The sequence below is a fragment of the Narcine bancroftii genome, chromosome 5 (genome assembly GCF_036971445.1).
Source record: "Narcine bancroftii isolate sNarBan1 chromosome 5, sNarBan1.hap1, whole genome shotgun sequence".
In the NCBI taxonomy this organism is placed as follows: Eukaryota; Metazoa; Chordata; class Chondrichthyes; order Torpediniformes; family Narcinidae; genus Narcine; species Narcine bancroftii.
In genome coordinates this window covers 66,403,907-66,427,281 of record NC_091473.1, presented here as the reverse complement: position 1 = coordinate 66,427,281, position 23,375 = coordinate 66,403,907, and the positions used below count along the sequence as shown (strand labels likewise).

At 46.0% G+C, this 23,375-nt stretch overlaps 1 protein-coding gene across 15 annotated transcripts in view; it reads left to right on the top strand.

Moving 5' to 3' along the window:
- Window positions 1-23,375, top strand: part of LOC138763469 (torsin-1A-interacting protein 1-like) — a 121,545-nt gene that overhangs the window by 61,974 nt on the left and 36,196 nt on the right. For 6 of the 15 annotated variants that reach the window (XM_069937659.1, XM_069937672.1, XM_069937665.1 and 3 more), the window contains 2 exons: window positions 1,738-1,827; window positions 8,090-8,176. The exons of 2 other annotated variants lie outside the window; for them this stretch is intronic. In XM_069937659.1, coding sequence (XP_069793760.1) covers window positions 1,738-1,827; window positions 8,090-8,176 — 177 coding nt within the window. Of the gene's footprint in view, window positions 1-1,737; window positions 1,828-6,578; window positions 6,649-8,089; window positions 8,177-23,375 lie in introns of all 15 variants that reach the window. 7 more of the 15 variants (XM_069937668.1, XM_069937667.1, XM_069937669.1 and 4 more) reach the window with 3 other exon arrangements.

Sequence of the window (23,375 nt, the reverse complement as noted above, 5' to 3'; positions counted from 1 at the left end):
TCCATCGGGCACACAAAACTCAAAACGGTCAACCAGTTTACCTATCTCGGCTGCACCATTTCATCAGATGCAAGGATCGACAATGAGATAGACAACAGACTCGCCAAGGCAAATAGCGCCTTTGGAAGACTACACAAAAGAGTCTGGAAAAACAACCAACTGAAAAACCTCACAAAGATAAGCGTATACAGAGCCGTTGTCATACCCACACTCCTGTTCGGCTCCGAATCATGGGTCCTCTACCGGCACCACCTACGGCTCCTAGAACGCTTCCACCAGCGTTGTCTCCGCTCCATCCTCAACATCCATTGGAGCGCTTACATCCCTAACGTCGAAGTACTCGAGATGGCAGAGGTCGACAGCATCGAGTCCACGCTGCTGAAGATCCAACTGCGCTGGATGGGTCACGTCTCCAGAATGGAGGACCATCGCCTTCCCAAGATCGTGTTATATGGCGAGCTCTCCACTGGCCACTGTGACAGAGGTGCACCAAAGAAAAGGTACAAGGACTGCCTAAAGAAATCTCTTGGTGCCTGCCACATTGACCACCGCCAGTGGGCTGATAACGCCTCAAACCGTGCATCTTGGCGCCTCACAGTTTGGCGGGCAGCAACCTCCTTTGAAGAAGACCGCAGAGCCCACCTCACTGACAAAAGGCAAAGGAGGAAAAACCCAACACCCAACCCCAACCATCCAATTTTCCCCTGCAACCGCTGCAATCGTGTCTGCCTGTCCCGCATCGGACTTGTCAGCCACAAACGAGCCTGCAGCTGACGTGGACTTTTTACCCCCTCCATAAATCTTCGTCCGCGAAGCCAAGCCAAAGAAGAAGAAAGAAGATATAAAAAAGCACTATTTGCCCTGCTGAGTTTGTCCAACATTGCTTTTTTACTTTAGGTAACACAGTGGTAATGTTGACGCAGAATATCCTGGGTCTGATCCTGACCTTGCGAGTGCTGCGTGTGTGCAGTTTGCACATTCTCTCTGTGGCTGCATGGGATTTCCCCCCCAATGCTCCAGTTATCTCCCCCCCCCCCCCCCCCCCCCAATCCCAAAGATGCACTGGTTAGGTTAATTGGTTACCATTACATTTCTCCCAGTTTGGGTGGATGGAGGAAAGTTAGATGAACAGGTGGGAGGCAGATCTATGGAGGAATTGCACTGGAGTTGTGCAGTGGGACGAAACCTGACCTTGCCAGAATTAAAGACATCTCACTCGGAGTAGCCGTAAGTAATGTGATGGATTAAGTGTACCTGCTAAATAAAGATCAGGATTAAACAGGGCTGCAGTAAGCAGTGAGTATATCAGGTAAGATCTATGATCCACCACCCTCTTAACGTTTGGGGTCAAAGAGTGGTTCTCTTGCATGATCATGGAAGGTACTGAAGGTGAATGACAGGAATATATAACTGTGCCAGGGAAGAGAAGGATTAAATGGCAGGAAAAAGAATTCCCTCCAATTTTAATAACTTGACCTCCAACCTAGTTTTGGACAAATTGTTAAAATTATTCTGTGCCTTTGCTATTCTGAAGCCAGAGAGGTTATAATGATTGTAATAGTTACTAGTCTTCCAGTCACCTGTTTAGAGAATCAAGAGTGACCTCAAAAGTCTAAACAAACCATGCAGCTTTGGAATTTTCATGTTCTTTAATATTTGATATCTGGGGAGATCTCTTTAAAACTCAGTTTTTCAGTGTCCTCTTCTAAAATCTTGTTTGTATTTTCCCTTTTGTAGCTGATGCGCACCAGTGGCCAAGCAACAGGGAGCTCTGGAGTTTCACTGATACAAAGCATAGTTCACATATTACTGGGACTAATACTTCTGGTATGTTATGACAAGTTGTTTAAGGCTGCATGGCTTTGGTGTTTGAATTCTGGCATGATGTGTGTGTCCTTGCTTTTTTTAAAAAATCCATGTATTTTGGCATATAAGACACCTCCCCAATTTCAGTCTGAATTTCATGCTTTTATCATATTTTGGGTATATAAGATGACCCACCCCCAGCCCCCCAAAAAATGTGTATTGACTGAGCTGTTGGGGGAGGCTGGAGGGTGGGTGCTTTCAAGGAGCCTCTAGCAAAACAAAGAAAGTATGAAGCCAGTTAAGACATTGAAGTGGCCATTGAGCTGCTGCCAGGACATTTGGCATAACTGAGAAGATGGTAAGAGAGTGGAGAAACAATGAATATATTTTAAGAAAAATACCAAAGAAACAATGTTTGATGAGAAGAGGAATCATTCGTTGGCCAGAGTTGGAAAATCATGTGGCAAAATGGGTACTCGAGCAGAGGCAAGATTGCTACATAGTCACAAGAAATAATATCAGAGCTTATGCACTGAAGTGGGCAAAGTCAAACCCAGAACACAGTAGAGATTTTAAAGGTACAGTAGGGTGGTACAGCCATTTCATGAACAGGAAAAATCTGGTAATACAACAAAAAAAATATGATGACAGTGTTATCAGTGAGACTCCAGATGTGCTTGCCAAGTTCTTTACCTCAGTTGATAATAGTGATTTTGAAGGATTTTAGATGTTTTTTTTAAAACAATTTAAAAAAATTCTAATATACCGGTAGCTTAAATATTTGTTGTAGGGTGAGGTCTGAGTGGGCTATGGAACAAATTGCTTGATATTTTGAGTAGAATTTTAAGGTCTAATTTTTGTATCTGGCCTATAAGATTATCCCTGCTTTTGGGGTGCTTTTTTGGGTGCTTCAAGGCCGAAATAAAAGGTATTTCACATCGAGAATGCACAACTGTCTGTGGTACTTGTGTGTTCAGGGGTGGCTGACCTTGGTAGGGTTGGAATGTCGGCAATGGGCTCTCTCATACCACCCTGACCTCAAATTCACTTGGTCCATCTCGAGCAACGCTGTCACTTTTCTCAATCTCTTTGTCTCCATCTAGGGGGCAAAGTCTCAACAAACATATTCAACAAACCCACCAACTCCCACAGATACCTCAACTGTACCTCTTCACACCCTGTCCTCTGTAAGAATTACATTCCTTTCTCTCAATTCCTCTGTCTTTGTCACATCTCCTCCCAGGATGAAGTCTTCCATGCCAGATCATCAGAGATGTTCTCCTTTTTCAAACAACATGGCTTCCCCTCTACTATCATTGACTCGGCCCTCAACCACATATCCTCCATTACCCACACAACTGCCTGGGCCCCCTGCACCTACATGCAACAAGGACAGGATTCTCCTTATCCTCATCTACCAGCCTCCATAGCCAACATATGATCTTCCACCATTCCTACCATCAGACACATCTTCCCTGCTCCACCTCTCTCTGCCTTCTGTAGAGACTACTCCCCTCATCCATTCCTCCTTTTCCACCAATCACCCTCCTTGCACCTACCCCTGTGACCACAAGAGGTACTCACATCTCCTCCCTCACTACCATTCAGGGCCCAATCAGTTAAGTCAAGTTTATTGTCATCTCATTGCACAAGTATAACCTGTTAAAACAGAGTTCTCCAGTCCTTGGTGCAAAGCATACAGACGCACAACCAGACATAACACACATACAGACAAAAAATACTTATACAGGACAAGTATTCATATATACAAATAAATAAATATTGTATCATGAATATAAGAGTTTGGATGGTCAGTGTGAGCAGTTCCTATGGTTGTTCAGCTTTCTCACTGCCTGAGGGAAGAAACTGTTCCACATATAGATGGAGATTAAACTCCATGCTACTTAAAAGACAGGAATTTAGAGAATTTATTGAACGTCAAATTAAAATGTACTTTGAAATAAATACGGAATCAGTAAAAGACAAATTTAGATCATGGGATGCAATGAAAGCTTTCATTAGAGGGCAGATAATAAGTTATGTCTCTCTTTGGCTTGGCTTCGCAGACGAAGATTTATGGAGGGGGTAAAAGTCCACGTCAGCTGCAGGCTCGTTTGTGGCTGACAAGTCCGATGCGGGACAGGCAGACACGGTTGCAGCGGCTGCAGGGGAAAATTGGTTGGTTGGGGTTGGGTGTTGGGTTTTTCCTCCTTTGCCTTTTGTCAGTGAGGTGGGCTCTGTTATGTAACTAAGATGAAAAAGGACTACAATCGGGAAATAGAACAGTTGGAAAGGGAGAAAGTGCAGAAAAAGAACTAGCAACAAGGGACGATATAACAAAAAGAGAATTGGCGGACAAAAAAAATAAAATACGAAACATTACAAACATATAAGGTGGAGAAGAACATAATGAAAATGAAGCAAAAGTATTATGAGCTAGCAGAAAAAAACACACAAAATATTGGCCTGGCAACTTAAAACAGAACAAGCTAAAAGAACTGTATTGGCATCAAGGAAAAATGGAAGAAACTGTTCCTCAGCCTGGTGGCGCTGGCTCTGATGCTTTTGTATCTCTTTTCCAATGGGAGCAGCTGAAAGATGTGTGTAGAATGGAAGAGATCCTCAATGATTTTGCATGCCCTCTTCAGACTATGACCCAGTAGATCACAACGGTGGGGGAGGGGGGTGGGGAAGGTGGAGACTCCAGTGATTCTCTCTACCATTCTTATGGCCCAGTGGATTGACATCCGATCCATTTCTATGCAGGAACCATACCATACTGTGATGTAGCTGGCCAGACACTCTTGGAGTTCCTGACAAAGTTTGATATAATGGTGGCCACTTCAGTCTTCTCAGGAAGACTGAGGAGGTGTTGTGTGTCCACGGTAAGTCAACTAGTTAAGTGAACTCCAAGGAACCTGATGCTCTCCACTCTTTCCACTACAGTGTTGTTAATGTGTAGTGGAGGGTGGTAGTTCCTGGTCCTCCTGACATCCATGATCATCTCCTTCGTCTTGTCCACTTTGAGACTCAGTCTGTTACTCTCACACCTTATGAGATTTTCCATCTTTTCCACCTCAGTCCAACCAAAGTAAAGCAACATTTTGCTTGTGAATTTGCAGGGTGCTCCAGCTGTGGTCCCCTCTACATTGGAGAGACTGAATACAGACCGGCAGGTCACTTCGTTGTGCACCTTGGCTCTGTCTGCTGCAAGAGCAGGGTTCTCCCAGTGACCACCCATTTCAATTCCCTTGCCGACATTTCTGCCCATTCATTGCCAGACTGAGACCACCCACACCCTCTAACCGGATGGTATTAACTTTGACTTCTCTGGTTTCCGTTGGACCCTCATCTTTCCCTGTCTCCTTTCCTGTAGCTCTGTCTCCCTCTCTCTTCCCTTTTCACTCTGTCTGCTTTACCCCAGCTCTGCATTCACAGAGCCAAGCCTCCTCCCCACCTCAACTCTATTAATCAGTTCTCATCTTTCCTTTCTCCTGCCCTCTTCGCCATATCCAATTATATCACCTGTTGTCTTTTGGTCTGTACTCATCCCCCCTGCCATTTATTTTATTCCGGTACCTGCCTGTTTTTTCTCAAAACTTGAAGAAGGGCTCAGGCCCAAAATTTCAGTAATATATCTTTACCTCCATGGACGCTGTGAGACCTACTGAGTTCCTGCAGCATTTCTGTGTTTGTACACTGGAACATAGTGACATTTTACAAGCTGCTCCCAGCAGATCTTCTTTCGTGCCCTACGAGCACTCCACTTCTCTTTCCCTCCACCCAAACACAAGATGACCAACACTGATCATTTCTCCTTAACGGATCTCTCTCTGTAACTCTGGTACTGTGCCTTACAATGTATGAGCTATTCACCTTTCTCTGTAACTCTGGTACTGTGCCTTACAATGTATGAGATATCCACCTCTATCAATGTATTTTTGATGGATGTGAAAATAAACTTGAAATATATCATTTATAAGAATGTTGCTGGGTCTTGAGGAACAGAGTTACAGGGAAAAGTTAAACAGGTTAGGCTTTCGTTTCCTGGAAAAATGAATGGAGATGTGATAGAAGAGTACAAAATTATGAGGGGTGTAGATAGAGTAAATGGAAGCAGGCTTTTCCATTGAAGTTAGATGAGATAAGAACTTGAGGACTTGGGTTGAAGGTGAAATTTTTAAAGGGGGAACTTCTTCAGAGAGTGGTGAGAGTGTGCTGCCAACTCAAGTGGTGAATGCAGGCTAAATTTTGACATTTAATAAAAATTTGAATAGGTGCATGAATGGGAGGGGTATGGAGAGCATTCGGGTACAGGTCAATGGGATGAGGCAGAATAACTGTTTGGCACAGACTATTCGCTGAAGAGCCTATTTCTGTGCCCTGTTGTTCTGTGGTTCTATTAGAAGAACAGATGAAACTTTCAATTTGCATATTGCAAGTTACTGTTATCAGGCTCTTAAACAGACCTCATCAGTAAAATGATGCTGCCCTTGCACTGTTTTAACTGAATGTTTCCTCTGTCACATTATATTCTGCACTTTTGCTTTATTTTGCAATGCCTTTTATACTTAAGTATGGGTTTACTTCCCTGGATAGCACTCAAAGCAAAGTTTGGCACTGTTTCTTTGAATACCTGAAATCCAGCAGTATATTTTGGGTAAAAGAATCACTCAAATGTTATCAGAAAATAATTTTGAAATATAAAGTGTTGTTGCCAGAAGATAAGCTGCAATTTATTTTTCATCCCATTTTGTATTTGTTGGGAATAGGTGTTCTCCCTTTTAATGAGATGTTTAAGCATGATGATAAGCCTGGTGATGTTCCACCTAATTGCACTAGGTAACAATTTTTCAATTGACAGTAACTATCAATCAGCTGTGGATTCCACTGAATGTGGTGCTGTGTGTAAGGAGTCTGTATGTTCTCCTTGTGTCTGCATAGGTTTCCTCTGGGTGCTCCAGTTTCCCCCACCCTTCAAAAAAAACATACAGGGATTATAGATTAATTGGTGTATGGGGGTGGGGGAGGGGGCAGGAGGGTCCGTTACCGTTCTGTTTCTTTATATTTTTTAAAACATTGAACTGAAAAGAGAAAACAAATATATAATTAATACAGTATTAACAGTTATCCCATTGCAAAAAAAAAATGTGATTTACAGTATTGCAGACAGTACTTTTGTGATTTTGGAGCAGTCTATGATTAGTGTACCAAGGGTGGGTTCAAGAGCCTTATAGCTATGGAAAGAAACTGTTCTTGAACCTAGAGATGCTAGTCTCCTGCTTCTGTACCTTCTGCTCAAAGGTAGTAATGAGAAGATATTGGCTTCCTTCTTGAGGCAGTGCATCACATAGATATATGGGAGGTCAGAGCCTCTATGTGTATTTCCTTCTGGAGCCTTCTGATTTCCTAAGCTAAGATGCAGCCAGTCATTATCGTATATTTCTCCTGAAGACTGCTTGTTTGCTTTCTTCATGATCACTTCAATGTTCTGGCTCCAGGAGAGGACTTCTGAAATATGTACCGCCAAGAACTTCACTATTCTGACCCTTTAAGTTTTTTTTTTAAAGTAGGGCAATTAAGGGATATGGGCAAAAGACAGGGAGGTGGAGATGAGCCTATAGGATCATCCATGATATCATTGGCGGAGAAGGCTTGATGGGTCAGATGGCCTTCTCTTGCTCCTATTTTTATTGTGTTCTCTCCACCTCCGTCCCATCAGTGAGGAGAGGTGTCTGGTCCTGCACAAGCTTCTTGGGCAGCCACATGGTAAATTCTGAGAGGACCATATGCCCCTTATACAAGAAAATTAAAGGGTTACGGGTATGAGGAGGGACAGATTTAGTTTGTTGCCTAGATTTCTATCAGCTGGCACCATATTGTGGGTTGCAGGTTCCATACTGTGCTGTAATATTGTGTGTTTTAGGATGTTCCACCTCTTGGGAGAGTCCAGAACCAGAGGGATACTCTCAAAGTAAGGGGGTGGCCATTTAAGACAGATCTCTGCACCTTGTGAGTCCTTGGAACTCCTTGCAACCAGTGAACTCTGGGTGCAAAATGTGAACACGTGCAAAACTGAGATTAACAGACCTATTTAATGAGGGAATCAATGTTCATGGCAATGAAGAATTTCCAGTAAATGAGAGGACTTGCAAGGAGTTGAATGGTCTCCTTTTGTTTCCAATCCTTGTGTTTTTGTGATTATTGAATAATTTGAGGGGGATATTTTATTTTTCTTAACTTTCTTGTTCCCCAAACTATATTCCTGTTTATTTCCTTGCAGTAGTTGGTCTTCAACACTTCCACACAGAACCCCAGCATTACACTGTCAAAAAGCAAAGTTCGCTGTTTGTTGGACCAAACGTTTCTGGTAAATACCACTTTTGGGGAGCATATCTCAGTCACACACTGAATATTCGCTCTTCAATCAGTCATCCTTTCTGTTCTGTAGATGATGAAATCAGACCCTCAGAGGTAAACTGAGTTATTGACCTGATTTTTTTAAAATTCAGAGACATAGTGTGGTAATAGGCCCTTCTGGCCCATGAGCCTGCGCAACCCAATTACATCCACGTGACCATTTAACCTACCAACCTTGTAGGTCTCTTTAGAACATTGGAGGAGACCGGAACACCTGGTGGAAACCCATATAGGTCACTGGGAGAACATACAAAGTACTTAGACAGTGTTGGATTCAACCACAGGTCACTGACGCTGTAACAGCGTTCCACAAACCACTGTGTTAGCCATGCTATTCTAATCCTTCTTTCTTTGGCTTGGCTTCGCGGACGAAGATTTATGGAGGGGTATGTCCACGTCTGCTGCAGGCTCATTGGTGACTGACAAGTCCGATGCGGGACAGGCAGGCACGGTTGCAGCGGTTGCAAGGGAAAATTGGTTGGTTGGAGTTGGGTGTTGGGTTTTTCCTCCTTTGTCTTTTGTCAGTGAGGTGGTATCTGCGGTCTTCTTCAAAGGAGGTTGCTGCCCGCCGAACTGTGAGGCGCCAAGATGCTCGGTTAGAGGCGATATCAACCCACTGGCGGTGGTCAATGTGGCAGGCACCAAGAGATTTCTTTAAGCAGTCCTTGTACCTCTTCTTTGGTGCACCTCTGTCTTGGTGGCAAGTGGAGAGCTCGCCATATAACACGATCTTGGGAAGGCGATGGTCCTCCATTCTGGAGATGTGACCCACCCAGCGCAGTTGGGTCTTCAGCAGCATGGATTCGATGTTTGCGGACTCTGCCAGCTCGAGTACTTCGATGTTGGTGATGAAGTCATTCCAATGAATGTTGAGGATGGAGCGGAGACAGCGCTGATGGAAGCGTTCTAAGAGCCGTAGGTGATGCCGGTAGAGGACCCATGATTCGGAGCCGAACAGGAGCGTGGGTATGACAATGGCTCTGTACACGGTGATCCTAATGCTGAAATAAATGGCTGCAATTTGCTACAGAATGTTAGTGACAGTAGCTAAAAATCCATCATGATTCATCGTCACTTAAAAATATGTGGAAAATTGCACTGGTTTTCATTTCTGTTCAGTATTAGTATTGAAGATTAGAGTGGCGGGGTTAGCATAGCATTTGACGCAAAGCTATTACAGTGCCAGAGACCCAGGTTCAAATGTAAGAATTAGGTCAACTTCATAATCATGTCAGATAATCGAAGCTCTGGATCATGGCTGGAATAAACAAGAGCCATGAGTCTATGGAGGTTACGGGGGTGCAGGAGGCAGTACCGTTAGAGAAGGTGGCGGGATCTACGGACACTCTTATGCCTCTGAAGGTATTCTCTCTTTTCAGTGGGGGAGGTGGGTGTGCTGGACGAGTGGCACCTCTTTGTGCTTCATGGGAAAACAAAGGAGAACTAATTTTCTGTGTTTGTATACATGACAACAAGTGTACCTACACTTTAAATAAGTCAGTTGATGGAAAACAAAAGCCAAATTGCCAGAAAAACTCAGCGGTCAAGTAGCATCTGTGGAGTCAAAGGGATGATTGATGTTTCTGGTCAAGATGTTGCATTAGGGCTTAAACTAGAGGGAGGGTAACAAATGTGAGGAAATGAGAGAGGTAAAATTAGATGTTGGGTGGGGAGAGGAGAATGGATGGATGAAGCCAGTTGGAGGAAGATAACCGAGATGTATTGAAACAGGCTCATGGGTGATCACTGGAAACTAAACAGATAGAACTGGTTGTGGAAAAGAGTCTGGTGGTGAGGGATGGAACCAGGTGCGGAAGGGATAGGAAAGGCAAACCAACGGAGAAGAAAGAAGAAACCTGTGGTCAGTTAAGTGGGTGATAAGTGTATGGAAACTGGGTGGGGTGCAGTGGGAAAGAGTGAAGAGGGAGGCAGACTTCAGAAGGTTTCTGCCCAAAGGAAGATTTTTTATTCCACAACAAGGGATTAGATTCTGGAATGATTTCTCAGGCTTGGTAGATTTAATGAAGCATTCAAAAGGACCTGTATTAGTATTTAGATGTTAAAGCATTTGAAGGATGATGAGGAGAGAGTAGGGAAATGAGTGGATTGTTTGGATCTTGTGTTGGTATGGACTTGATGGGCAGAATGACGAGTTCTGAAAGCTTTGCAATTCTGCTGATGAGAGACCAGATAGTTCTATTCCTTCCAACACATCGTTCCTTGAACCAACACCACATCAGAACGTTTGCAGATACTAAAAAGGTTGGAGATGTTATGGATAGTATTGAAGAAGTGGAGTTGGGTGAGGAATTAATGGACATAGCAGCACAGAAAACAGGCCCTTTCACACTTTGTTTTTGCTAAACTATTATTCTGCCTTGCTTCACTACCTGTACCCAATCCATACCCCTCCCATCCATATACCTGTCCAAATGTTTCTGAAATGTTAAATTTCAGTCCGTATTCACCACTTCAGCTTACAGCTTGTTTCATGCTTCCCCTAATGTTACCTCTAAACTTCTCCCCTTTTACCCTTAACCCATGTTCTCTGGTTTATATCTCACCTCTTTGGCTTGGCTTCGCGGACGAAGATTTATGGAGGGGTGTGTCCGCGTCTGCTGCAGGCTCATTGGTGACTGACAAGTCCGATGCGGGACAGGCAGGCACGGTTGCAGCGGTTGCAAGGGAAAATTGGTTGGTTGGGGTTGGGTGTTGGGTTTTTCCTCCTTTGTCTTTTGTCAGTGAGGTGGGCTCTGTGGTCTTCAAAGGAGGTTGCTGCCCGCCGAACTGTGAGGCGCCAAGATGCACGGTTGGAGGCGATATCAGCCCACTGGCGGTGGTCAATGTGGCAGGCACCAAGAGATTCCTTTAAGCAGTCCTTGTAACTCTTCTTTGGTGCACCTCTGTCTCGGTGGCCAGTGGAGAGTTCACCATATAACACGATCTTGGGAAGGCGATGGTCCTCCATTCTGGAGACGTGACCCACCCAGCGCAGTTGGGTCTTCAGCAGCATGCATTCGATGCTTGCGGACTCTGCCAGCTCGAGTAGTTCGATGTTGGTTGATGAAGTCATTCCAATGAATGTTGAGGATGGAGCGGAGACAGCACTGATGGAAGCGTTCTAAGAGCCGTAGGTGATGCCGGTAGAGGACCCATGATTCGGAGCCGAACAGGATCGTGGGAATGACAACCGCTCTGTACACGCTGATCTATGTGTGTTTCTTCAGGTGGTTGTTTTTCCAGACTGTTTTGTGTAGTCTTCCAAAGGCACTATTTGCCTTGGCGAGTCTGTTGTCTATCTCTTTGTCGATTCTTGCATCAGATGAAATGGTGCAGCCTACAGGGGAATCACGCTGCTCTCCATTGCAGGCAAAATCTTCGCTAGGATTCTCCTCAATAGACTAATACCTAGTGTCGCCGAGAATGTCCTCCCAGAATCACAGTGTGGCTTTCGCGCAAACAGAGCAACTACTGACATGGTCTTTGCCCTCAGACAGCTCCAAGAAAAGAGCAGAGATCAAAACAAAGGACTCTACATTACCTTTGTTGACCTCACCAAAGTTCCTCAACATGGTTATCCAACTGCACGAAAACCAACAAGGTCGGGTCAGATACAGCAATGAGCTCTCTGAACCCTTCTCCATTAACAATGGCATGAAGCAAGGCTGCGTTCTCGCACCAACCCTCTTTTGAATCTACTTCAGCATGATGCTGAACCAAGCCATGAAAGACCTCAACAATGAAGACGCTGTTTACATCCGGTACCGCGCGGATGGCAGTCTCTTCAATCTGAGGCGCCTTCAAGCTCACACCAAGACACAAGAGCAACTTGTCCGTGAACTACTCTTTGCAGACGATGCCGCTTTAGTTGCCCATTCAGAGTCAGCTCTTCAGCGCTTGACGTCCTGTTTTGCGGAAACTGCCAAAATGTTTGGCCTGGAAGTCAGCCTGAAGAAAACTGAGGTCCTCCATCAGCCAGCTCCCCACCATGACTACCAGCCCCCCCACATCTCCATTGGGCACACAAAACTCAAAACGGTCAACCAGCTTACCTATCTCGGCTGCACCATTTCATCAGAAGCAAGGATTGACAACGAGATAGACAACAGACTCGCCAAGGCAAATAAATAGCGCCTTTGGAAGACTACACAAAAGAGTCTGGAAAAACAACCAACTGAAAAACCTCACAAAGATTAGTGTATCCAGAGCCGTTGTTATACCCACACTCCTATTCGGCTCCGAATCATGGGTCCTCTACCAGCATCACCTACGGCTCCAAGAACGCTTCCACCAGCATTGTCTCCGCTCCATCCTCAACATTCATTGGAGCGACTTCATCCCTAACATCGAATTACTCGAGATGGCAGAGGCCGACAGCATCAAATCCACGCTGCTGAAGATCCAACTGCGCTGGATAGGTCACGTCTCCAGAATGGAGGACCATCGCCTTCCCAAGATCGTGTTATATGGCGAGCTCTCCACTGGCCACCGTGATAGAGGTGCACCAAAGAAGAGGTACAAGGACTGCCTAAAGAAATCTCTTGGTGCCTGCCACATTGACCACCGCCAGTGGGCTGATATCGCCTCAAACTGTGCATCTTGGCGCCTCACAGTTTGGCGGGCAGCAACCTCCTTTGAAGAAGACCGCAGGGCCCACCTCACTGACAAAAGACAAAGGAGGAAAAACCCAACCCCAACCCACCAATTTTCCCTTGCAACCGCTGCAACCGTGTCTGCCTGTCCCGCATCGGACTTGTCAGCCACAAACGAGCCTGCAGCTGACGTGGACATTTACCCTCCATAAATCTTCGTCCGCGAAGCCAAGCCAAAGAAAAGAAAAAGATTATTGTGTGCTATGTATATGTGCGTGCAATGTGGTCCCAAGAAACCCTGTATCGCTGGGTTGTATACAGTGCCCTCCATAATGTTTGGGACAAAGATAATTTTTTTCCTTTATTTGCCCCTATTTGTAATCAAACAATTCACATGTGAATAAGGCGCACATTTCAGATCTTATTCAAGGTTATTTGTCTTCATTTTAGTTTGACCATGTAGAAATCACAGCAATTTTAATGCATAATCCTCTCATTTCAGGACACGTTTGGAACATTTTGCTCTTCACATCAGTCTGATATAAGTTAATCTTGGTCTCATCTGTCCACAAGACCTTTTTTACAGAATTCTGCAGGCTCTTCTAAATACTTATTGGCAAACTGTAATCTGGCCATCTTTTCTGTGGCTAGCTAGTAGTTTGCATCTTGCAGTGTAACCTCTGTATTTCTGTTCATGAAGTCTTCTGTGACAGTAGTTATAGACGTATCCACACCTGCCTCTTAGATGTTTCTGATATTTCGGACATACATTTGGGGATTTTTCTTCATTATGATGAGAATTCTTCTGTCGTCAGCAGTGGAGGTCTTCCTTGGAATACCAGTGTCTGCAATTACTGAGCTCATCAGTACACCCTTTCTTCTTAATGATGTTCTAAATTGTTGATTTTGATAATCCTAAGGTATGGATGATGTCTTTTATTGTTTTTCAGCCTCATAATGGCTTCTTTGACTTCATTTACACAACTCTGATCCTCATGTTGAAAAATAGCAACTACAGACTTCAAAGCTTAAAGCAAGCCCAGCTCTCACATACCTGCACCAATAAAGTGAATATATCTGAGTACGCACAAACACCTGTGAAGGCAAATGTCCCAAATATTATAGTGCCCTGAAATGAGGGGGCTATGTATCAAAAGTGTTGTAATTTCTACATGGTCAAACCAAAATGTACACAAATAGCCTTGAATAAAATCTGGAACATGCACTTTAATTACATGTGAATTGTTTTACATTTGAATTGATTATAAATTTAAAACTGAAGCACAGGGGCAAATAAGGGTGAAAAAAGTCTCTGTCCCAACATATGGAGGGAAATGTACGTGCAGTCAGATGATAATGAACTTGAAATTTATATAAGTTTAATGTCTGTGGGTGGATTGTATCCTGGAGTCTCTTGTTGAGGATATATTAATAGGACCTATTAAAAATAATAAGACATTCAAGAGGGGTCATCATGGTTTTATAGATTAATTTGATAAATTTGGTTTATTTTTTTTGGTAATGTGTCATAGTGGTCAGATAAAGGAGGAAATGTAGAAGCACCCCAGAAGTTTATCATTCCCTGGAAAACGAATGCTGATGGAATCTGTGCAAAAAGGTTCTTCTTGCATTATCTCGACTGCACAACTGGATCCAAAACTTTGCCTGTTGGTGCTCTGGCAGCAACAGATCACCTGTGATTCAGTGTAAAGCAAGGGTGTCAAACTCAAATTCACAGAGGGCCAAAATTAAAAACTTGGACTAAGTCGTGGGCATAACTAAATGTTTATTGAAAATTTTCAACATCTGCATGTTTTCTCTTCTTTCAACATATGTAATGTTAAACTTTTTCTTATTAAAATAAATGTTTAATAATAGTTTTGGTTAAACTCTTTCCAGAAGAAGCATTAACAAATAAGAAATAAAATATTCAATAAATAATATTTCTCTATAGCCTTTAAGCTCCTTTTAAATGTATTTTTTTTCACAAGCCAACAAGTCAAAAAAATAACAACTTGCTTCAGTGAAAATCCAATCTTTCAACTATGAACAGTCCAAAGTTAACCAAAGAAAATATTAATCCAAGCTTAGCTTGCTACACTGTGAATTTGGTCTAAACCAGATACTTGGCATCTCTTCTTAGATGCAAGTTCATCAAACTCTGGGGTCAGAGTTTGCCTCCCACCTGTCTTGAAAGGTCCTGTTTTCTGTCTTTCGTTTGGCCATTTTTCGTAAGGGGTTTATTACATGTAAGTGAGGCGACAGGTCGCAGATGCTAATAAAAGTAAAGAGAGGAGGTGGGGGCAATTAGCGGGCTGACAGGCCGGCGCCAACACATTTGCAAAGCATTCTGGGATTTGTAGTATTAGCTGTGCATGCGCTATTCTGGCACGGCGGCCAGCGGGCCAGCTCTAATACATATTTGATATGATCTTGCGGGCCAAATATAATTATATCACGGGCCAGATTTGGCCCGCGGGCCTGAGTTTGACATGTGTGGTGTAGAAAGACTGAGGATGAGTGTTGGATGGGTTGTAGCAATTCTGGCTGAGGTTTATTGCTGCCTAAGTGTGGGCCACAATGGAGGAATCACAACAGCTGCTCAAGATTCTTCAGATCTGGTGCTCCATCTTATCACACCCTGTTGGATGTATTGGGGGCTTTGAAGGACTGTGCAGCCCAGCTGAAGGACCATAAAGAAACTTCTGTGTCAGGCTTGGGAATGAACATCCTTGAGGGCCACAGGATGCAGGTGGTCTGACACCACATGGAGCAGTGTTGCTCACCTATGCTGCAATGCGCATCCTATGTCTCCACCCTGCAGTATGAGGGATAGATTGACTACTATAATCAGCAACGTGGAGAAGGAGAGAGAGTTGGGTCAGGCAGCGCCTGTGGGAAGAGAAGCAGACATAATCTTTCAGATTGTTAAAATCTCAGAAGTTTGCAAGGATGTCTCGCCACAGATGCTGCCCAACCTCCTGAGTATTGCAGACATCTGCGCGCTCCCTCTCTCGTGGCTGCACTCGATGAGAGAGCAGACCCTGGTGCTGATGCAGTGCAGGGTTTCTCCCTCCACGTACCCGCTCATGCTTTCAGGCTGTCTGTCCACGCAGGTCGCGCCGAGAGCACATGGTCACATGGCCTCGGTGACGTCAGGCAGCCCGGAGAACTTGACTGGCGGATGTGGGTTGGGTGCTGCTTGAGAGTTCTGGTTCCTCTGGGCTGGCCGAAGGAAGGGTCAGCTCGAATCACAGCGAGATTAAGGCTTGTGTGATGATGGTGTGGGAGGAAGGTCAGCGATAGCTGTCCTTCACTAAGATGGCCGTCCTCGGTATCAAGGGTTGAGTTCGAGCACTTCCGGCCCGTCTCGCAATCGTCCCTTGTCGGGAGGCCGGGCCTGTGCGCTCGCATCATCGCTTTCCACTTTTCGGCTGGGGCTGCGGGAGCCCTTTTGCTTTGACCGCCCCAGTGGCCGAGGACGGCGAGATGAAGCGCAGCCCCGCCGCCCAGACGTGCGGGGAAACTGATGGCGAGAGCTCGACGACAGGCGAAGGTGAGGAGGGTCGTGGTGCCCGGGGTGAAGTTTAGTCACTGACTCAACTGTTGAGAGCAGGAAATCTGTGTCTGGGACAAGGAAATGATTCCTTCGGTGTTGTCACTTAAACAGGAAAGTCTGCAAGTGATGGGGTTGAGTACACGATCCTTTTGTGCAGGAGAAATTCGGCAGGTCACGCAGCAGCATCCACCGGGAGTTGCTGTCTGGAGCCCATCGTCAGTGTCAGCAAAAGCAGGCAGGCGCCTGAATAAGAAGGAGTTTAGGTCAGAAGTATGGGAAAACAGGTGGATATAGGTTGGGGGGGGGGGGGGTGGGGGGGAGAGCTGAGGTGATGGGGGAGGCAGGTAGTTTTCGAAATAGAGAGAGAAAGATGAGGGGAGAGGATTTACAGATATAGACCATCTTTCTGCTGTGAGAGTACCCAGAAGGAATACTACATTGTTCCTCCAATTTGCGAATAACCTCAGTTTTAGCAGAGCAAGAGATAGACATGTAGGTGTGTCATCTCATCCCCATTTTAAACTGATCTTTTGTTTTTCTGACACTTCCCTTCTTAATTCTAGGTTTCCCTCATGAATAAAAGGAATTTCAGTACCTAACCTGTCAAGCTAATTCAGAATTATTTGTGTTTCTGACAAAAACATATCTGTACTCCATTTAGTATAGACACAATCTGATTAATCTCTGTTCATTTTAAACTTTTCATTGCAAAAGTCTATCAAGTTAATCCTTTTTGAGCTTTCAGTATTCTTCAACTTTCAAGGGTACCTGTGTCAGTATTGTTAGAAATTAAAGTACCTTTAAAGAAATTGCTCGAGACAAAAATTGAGAACAAAGAACATTTATTACTACAACAATGCAAAGTTGGGTGCTTCCCCTTACCCTGGGAATACACACACACACTGGGGCTCACCCAACTTTTATACAGTCAATTTCAGTATCAGAGTGCCCTCCCCCCTTACATTCTTCTGCCCCCTGGATGGGTTGGGCATAGGTAATCCTTCCTGCCTACGTGCAGTTTCAGTACACTTGGAGGACCAGGGGTATCCTGTCGGTGTCCCTTCATGTTATTGTCCTTATTCACACCTTCCTGATTCTCGGGGCTACAGTCTCTTGATATGCAGAGTTGACTCATTCTATCTAGGGTTGGCTAATTTCATATGTATAAATCTGTGTATGGTTAGCTAATTAGATATGTAGGACTTGGTACTTCTGTCCAGGGCTAGGAGACCCTTATCTGATCCAGACTACCTCAACTTCCTACATTCTATTGTTCCTTACCACTCCTTATCTTAGTCTTATGGTCTTGTCACAAAGACTAGAAGATTCTTATGTTAATCGTGCTGACTCTGCTTTCCTGCATCCTAACCCCCAAGCTTATCCTGTTTGTACTGGTTACAGCCATTTACTGATGAACTTTAGTTTCTTCCATGTTCATAATTTTAGATCAATTTTCCCATCTCTCACAGTATTATTCTGTGCAAAAAAAAAAGCTGTTGGACATGTGCGTGCAGGAGCCACTTGTGACAGTAGATACTGGCCCAGAACACTCTTGAAACATATTGTCTGAAACTGCAATGTTTGATAATCTGTTTGATGGTGTGACTGCTGTGACCACACTGCAAGACATGCCCCAGCAAGCACATCCTGAGAGTTTTCCAGGAATGCCACTTTGCATTTGGTCAGTTCGTTGCTGCATCAATAATTTTTGGGAGGTCTTTAAAGCTCTGTGATAATCATATATTCAAATGGATTTGGGTAAATTAAAAATATATGAATGCATTTAATTCTTCTAACTATTAGAAATTCATGGAGAAAAAAGAAACTTGTATGCACAGACTTTTTTGATCAAGGTTGGTGATGCCATTAAAATTAATTGGATTTCGCTTTATATATTACTGAAGGATTTAATGTAAGAATATGAGATCAAATACAAGATAATCCTGTTATGAGCCCAGAGGACCCCAAAATCTAGCAGCAATAGATATTCACCAAGACAAAGGGTTACTTAAACAAAAGTTGCTTTTAATTATCTTTAAACATGAAAATAGAATCACACTTTAACTTATCACTCTTGACTTACATAACCTAACTCAACCCCCTTTTAATTCTAAATGCACGTGTATGAAATGCGTGTATAAGTTCAGAAAAGTTCTTCGGTTCACAGTCCAATCTCACTTCTCATTCCTCCAAGTTCACTGGTTGCAGGAAATTCTTATACTGTGCACAAAATTTAACATTTATAAAGTACGCCAGGCTTTGGTGCTTGAAAGGTAAATGGTTACCACTCAGGAAGGTTCTTGTCGGTTTTCAGAGAGATATTTGTTGTTCCAGGACTTCCACAACTGATTCCTTTTCAATCAGCCACTCCAGTGTCTTGCTGACGAAACTTGTCCCCTTCAGGGTTCTCTGGATGATAACCTCTTTCTTTCAGGTCACCACAGAGTGCCTTTTTGTTTCTCTTATTTCAAATGAAACATTAGACAGCCAGTCCTCTCCTCTTGCATGAACCACAAGGGCTTTGACCAGGCTGAACAAAGCACTTACAAACCCGACTTCCAAATAGGGCTTTCCACAAGCTTGTCCTGTTCCAGTCCCAGCTGCTGTTACGGACTGTAACACTGTAGAAGTGATCTCTGTGTGTGTCTCTCTCTCTCTCTCTTACTCACACAGCGAGAAAACCTGTTTGATACTCTCGGCTTGCAAAACCACATGATCCTCCTAGAATAGATCCAGACAGAAGCAGCTCTGACAAGCTCTTTCATCTGTTGCCTTTTTGTAAGCAACAATCCATTAGTGAAGTCTCTTGGGCACTCTCCAAAGCTCTTACAACTGATATGTGCAACAGATATGTCGAGCATGAGCAGAGCTCCAGTATTTCAAATAAGATGTATTCTAAAGTGTTTGAATGTGACCTACTCTAACAAACCTTTTCCCAATTTATCTCCCAAAAACATATCTATATACTCTGTCACAATACCTTTGGATTGAATGTTTGAAGGTTTCCTTCATTTTAATGGTTCATTGAGTGGTTCTTTTTCATAGCTTCTAGTTGATTCTTCGGAATCCTTTGTATTTGTAATGTTTCTGTTGTAGTGCTGGACACAGCTAAGAAAGACTCAGCCACCACATTGAAAGTCGATAATAACTGTTTTTCTTCAAATTCAGCGCGCGCCCTTTTAAGGGCAACATGAGCTCAGTCACCTTGTGCATTGTGATGTCATAATCACCCCAGGCGCGGGCTGGACAGGAGAATTGAGGCAGGGAGAAACCCTGACAGCGCCATCTTCCCGTGGCTGCCCCGCCATTTGATGTTACACGTGGGGCCGGTTCACCATGAGAGAGTGCGCAGCCACACAACACCCCCCCCCCCCCCCCTGCCAGAACCGGCTATGCGTCTGCACTGGCCGTGATAGGTCTAAGTGCGCCACCTTCAAATAGTCCTCAGTGAAATGTTTGTCTTTACCTCCTATGTCCAAAGTGAAAGTCCTGCTGGACCGCTGGAGGACCTTGTATGGACCTTTGAACGGGCATTGTAAAGGTGTCATATATGGACCGCGCCGAACAAATACGAATTCTGCCGAGTCCAGCTCTTTGGGACGATGTGTCGGTTGGACACCATGATGCGAGGGAGGCGGGTGGGCTAGCGAGGATAGATTCTTAAGGAGATCTGCCAAAAGGTTCGCGTGCTCAGACGTGACATTGGGCTCCAGGCCAAAGAACTCACTGGGCAGCGAGAGCGGAGTGCTGTAGACCACTTCCACAGAAGACGCCTGTAGGTCCTCCTTGGGTGCTGTTATGATGCCAAGGTGGACCCAGGGCAGTTCGTCTGCCCAGCCTGGGCCGGTGAGGCAAGCCATGAGGGCGGATTTCATATGACGATGAAACCTCTCCACCAAACCATTTGCTTGCAGGTGGTAGGCTGTGGTGTGGTGGAGTTCAACCCCCAGGGAGTTCGCCAGCTGAGCCCAGAGCGCGGAGGTGAACTGGGTGCCCCTGTCACTGGTGATGTGCGCCGGGATTCCGAACCTAGTGATCCAATGACTGACTAGGTTCCTGGCGCACGTCTCTGCGGAAGCGTCTTTAATGGGAATGGCTCCGGCCATCTCGTGGTCCGATTGAGTGTTGTCAGAATATAGCGCACTTCTCTAGACACCGGCAGGGGGGCTACGACGTCAATGTGGATGTGCTGAAATCTCACACCGCCAAGTCAAATTGCTGGATTGGGGCCTGCGTATGCCGGTGGACCTTGGAGGCTTGGCATCTGGTGCAGTTCTTCACCATCTCGGCCACCTCCTTTTTGAGCCCGTGCCACACAAACTGCTCTGCCACCATTCGCACCGAAGTCTTCACCGAGGGGTGGGCTAGGTCATGGACTAAGCAGAAAACCCTTGACCTCCTCTGCAGTGGGACTACCGGGCGCAGCGAGCCGGTGGACACGTCGCTGAGCAGCGTGTCTGGGCTGTTGGGCAACTGAATGTCCTGGAGCTCAAGGTCAGAGATTGCGGTCTGGAAAGCCTGCATCTCTGTGTCCAACTTCTGGGCCTGTGCCAGTCAAGGACAGGGGCAAGAGCGTTGATCACTGGACGAGAGAGCACATCTGCCATGACGTTGTCTTTGCCTGCCCTGTGCCAAATGTTGCTTGTGAACTCCGACACATAGGAGAGGTGATGTTGCTGGCGAACCGACCAAGGATCTTTGGCCATCGCGAGTGGCTGTGTGAAGGGCTTGTGGTCCGTCAAGTGCCGGATGGCCAGGTACAGCGCCAGGAGCTCCTAGTCGAAAGCGCTGTACTTGAGCTCCGGCGGGCGCAGTTGTTTGCTAAAGAAGGCCAATGGGCTCCATTGTCCGTTGAACCACTGCTCGACTACGTCCCCAATGCCGTGGCTGAGGCGTCCACCGAGAGAGCCGTTTGTGCCTCTGGGCATGGGTGCACCAATAGAGTTGCGTTGGCGAGGGCCTCCTTTGTTGCAGCAAAAGCGGTCTCTGCCTCTTCCGACCAGGTCAGGACTTTCTCTTTAGTGGCAATCAACATGCACAGTGGTTGCATGGTGCGGGCGGCACCAGGGATGAACCAATGATAAAAATTCATCATCCCCACGAACTCTTGCAGGCCTTTGAAGGTGGATGACTTGGGGAATCGCTGGACGGCCACGACCTTCTCTGGCGCCAGGGCAGCACCTGCTGCCGAGATGGTGTGCCCCAGGAACTGCAGCATCTGCTTGCTGAACTGGCACTTAGCCACGTTAACTGTGAGGCCAAACTCCGCCAGTTGGGCAAACAGGATACGGAGGTGGGCCTTGTGCTCTTCGCGGTTGCGGGTGGCAATAAGGTTATGGTCTAAGTAGATAAACACAAAGTCCAAGTCCCTACCCATTGCATCCATGAGGCACTGAAAAGTCTGGGCCATATTCTTGAGGCCGAAAGGCAGACGCAGGAATCAAAGAGGCCAAAGGGAGTGATGATCGCCGTCTTGCCAATGTTCTCGGGGTGGACCAGGATCTGATGATACCCCCGCACCAGATCAACCTTGGAGAAGACTTGCGCGGTTTAGACATTGGCCAAGAAGTCTTGAATGTGTGGAACTGGGTACCTGTCTGGTGTGGTCGCATCATTCAAATGCTGGTATTGCCGCAGGGTCTCCAGTCCCCGGAGGATTTGGGACCATGTGGAGAGGGGATGCCCAGGCACTGTCCAAGAGACGGATGATCTCCAACTCCTCCAGCCAGGAAAACTCCTCCTTTGCTTGCTGCAGCTTCTCGGGCGGAAGTCGTCTGGGCTTGGCGTGCAGCGGGAGGCCCTGCCTGGAGTTATGGTGGTATACACCGTGCTGGGGTAAGGTGGCGCTGAATCGTGGTTGAAGGATGGCTGGGAACTCATGGAGTATTTTCGAATACTCATCCCTGGAAGTGATGATGGCGGCAATCTCTGGCCTGCAAGCATTCGTGGCGACCAGGCACACCGAATGGAAAGTGCGAGCATTGACCAGCCTCTTGCCCTTCATGTCGACCAACAGTCCTTGTGCCCTCAGGAAGTCGGCCCCTAACAACGCAATACCCACTGAGGCTAACACAAATTTCCAGCGGAATTTCTCTTTCTCTATCTGGATCTGCGCCCTGCGGTACCAAATGTCTTGATGGTGGAACCGTTGGCTGCCCGCAGGATGGGACCACGAGATCAGGTGCGTGTCTTGAGGGCGGTGGGGGGGGAGGTCGTTCACCTCCGCTCCTATGTCCACCAGAAAATGTTGGTTGGTGGACTTGTCGGTAACGTGAAGGAGGCTGTCCACGTAGCCAGCCGTCGCAGCCATCAACGGTGGCTGGCCGGGTCGTTTCCCCTGGTAGTCGCATGGTTGTCGGCACTTACAAGCTTGCACTCCCCAGCGCTGATGGTCAAAGCACCAGGTGCTCCTCCCGCTTGTGCTTGGGGGAGTGTTGCTGCTGGCTGGCTCTTGGTCGAGCAACCGGACAGAGGGCTGCTTCATTCTCCCTCTTGGTGCGCCAGAGTGTATCCGCTCGGGCTGCGACTCGGTGTGGATCCATGAAGTCCTCATCTGCCAGGGGTAGTTGGATGTCCCCGGGCATCTGCTCGAGGAAGATATGACTTAATAGGAAACAAGGTTTGTGATCCTCTGCCAGCGCCAGCATCTCGTCCATTAGGTCTGATGGTGTGTGGTCCCCAAGCCTGTCGAGGTGCAGGAGCCTGGAGGCACGCTGCTGAGGGGAGAGCCTGAAAGTGCCAAGGAGCAGGTTCTTGAGGGCAGGATGTTTACCCTCGTTCGGTGGGTTGTGTATTAGATTGTCCACCCTGGCTGCCGTTACTTCGTCCAGCGCGCTCAAGACCTGGTAGAACATCGTGGCGTCTGCTGAAATGTACCTCAGTTGAAACTGCACCTCTGCCTGCCCGAACCACGTACGCGGTTGATGGGTCCAGAAGGGGGGCAGTTTGATGGCAACGGCTTTGATCTTTGCTGGATCCATGTTCTTGAGACCAGAGAG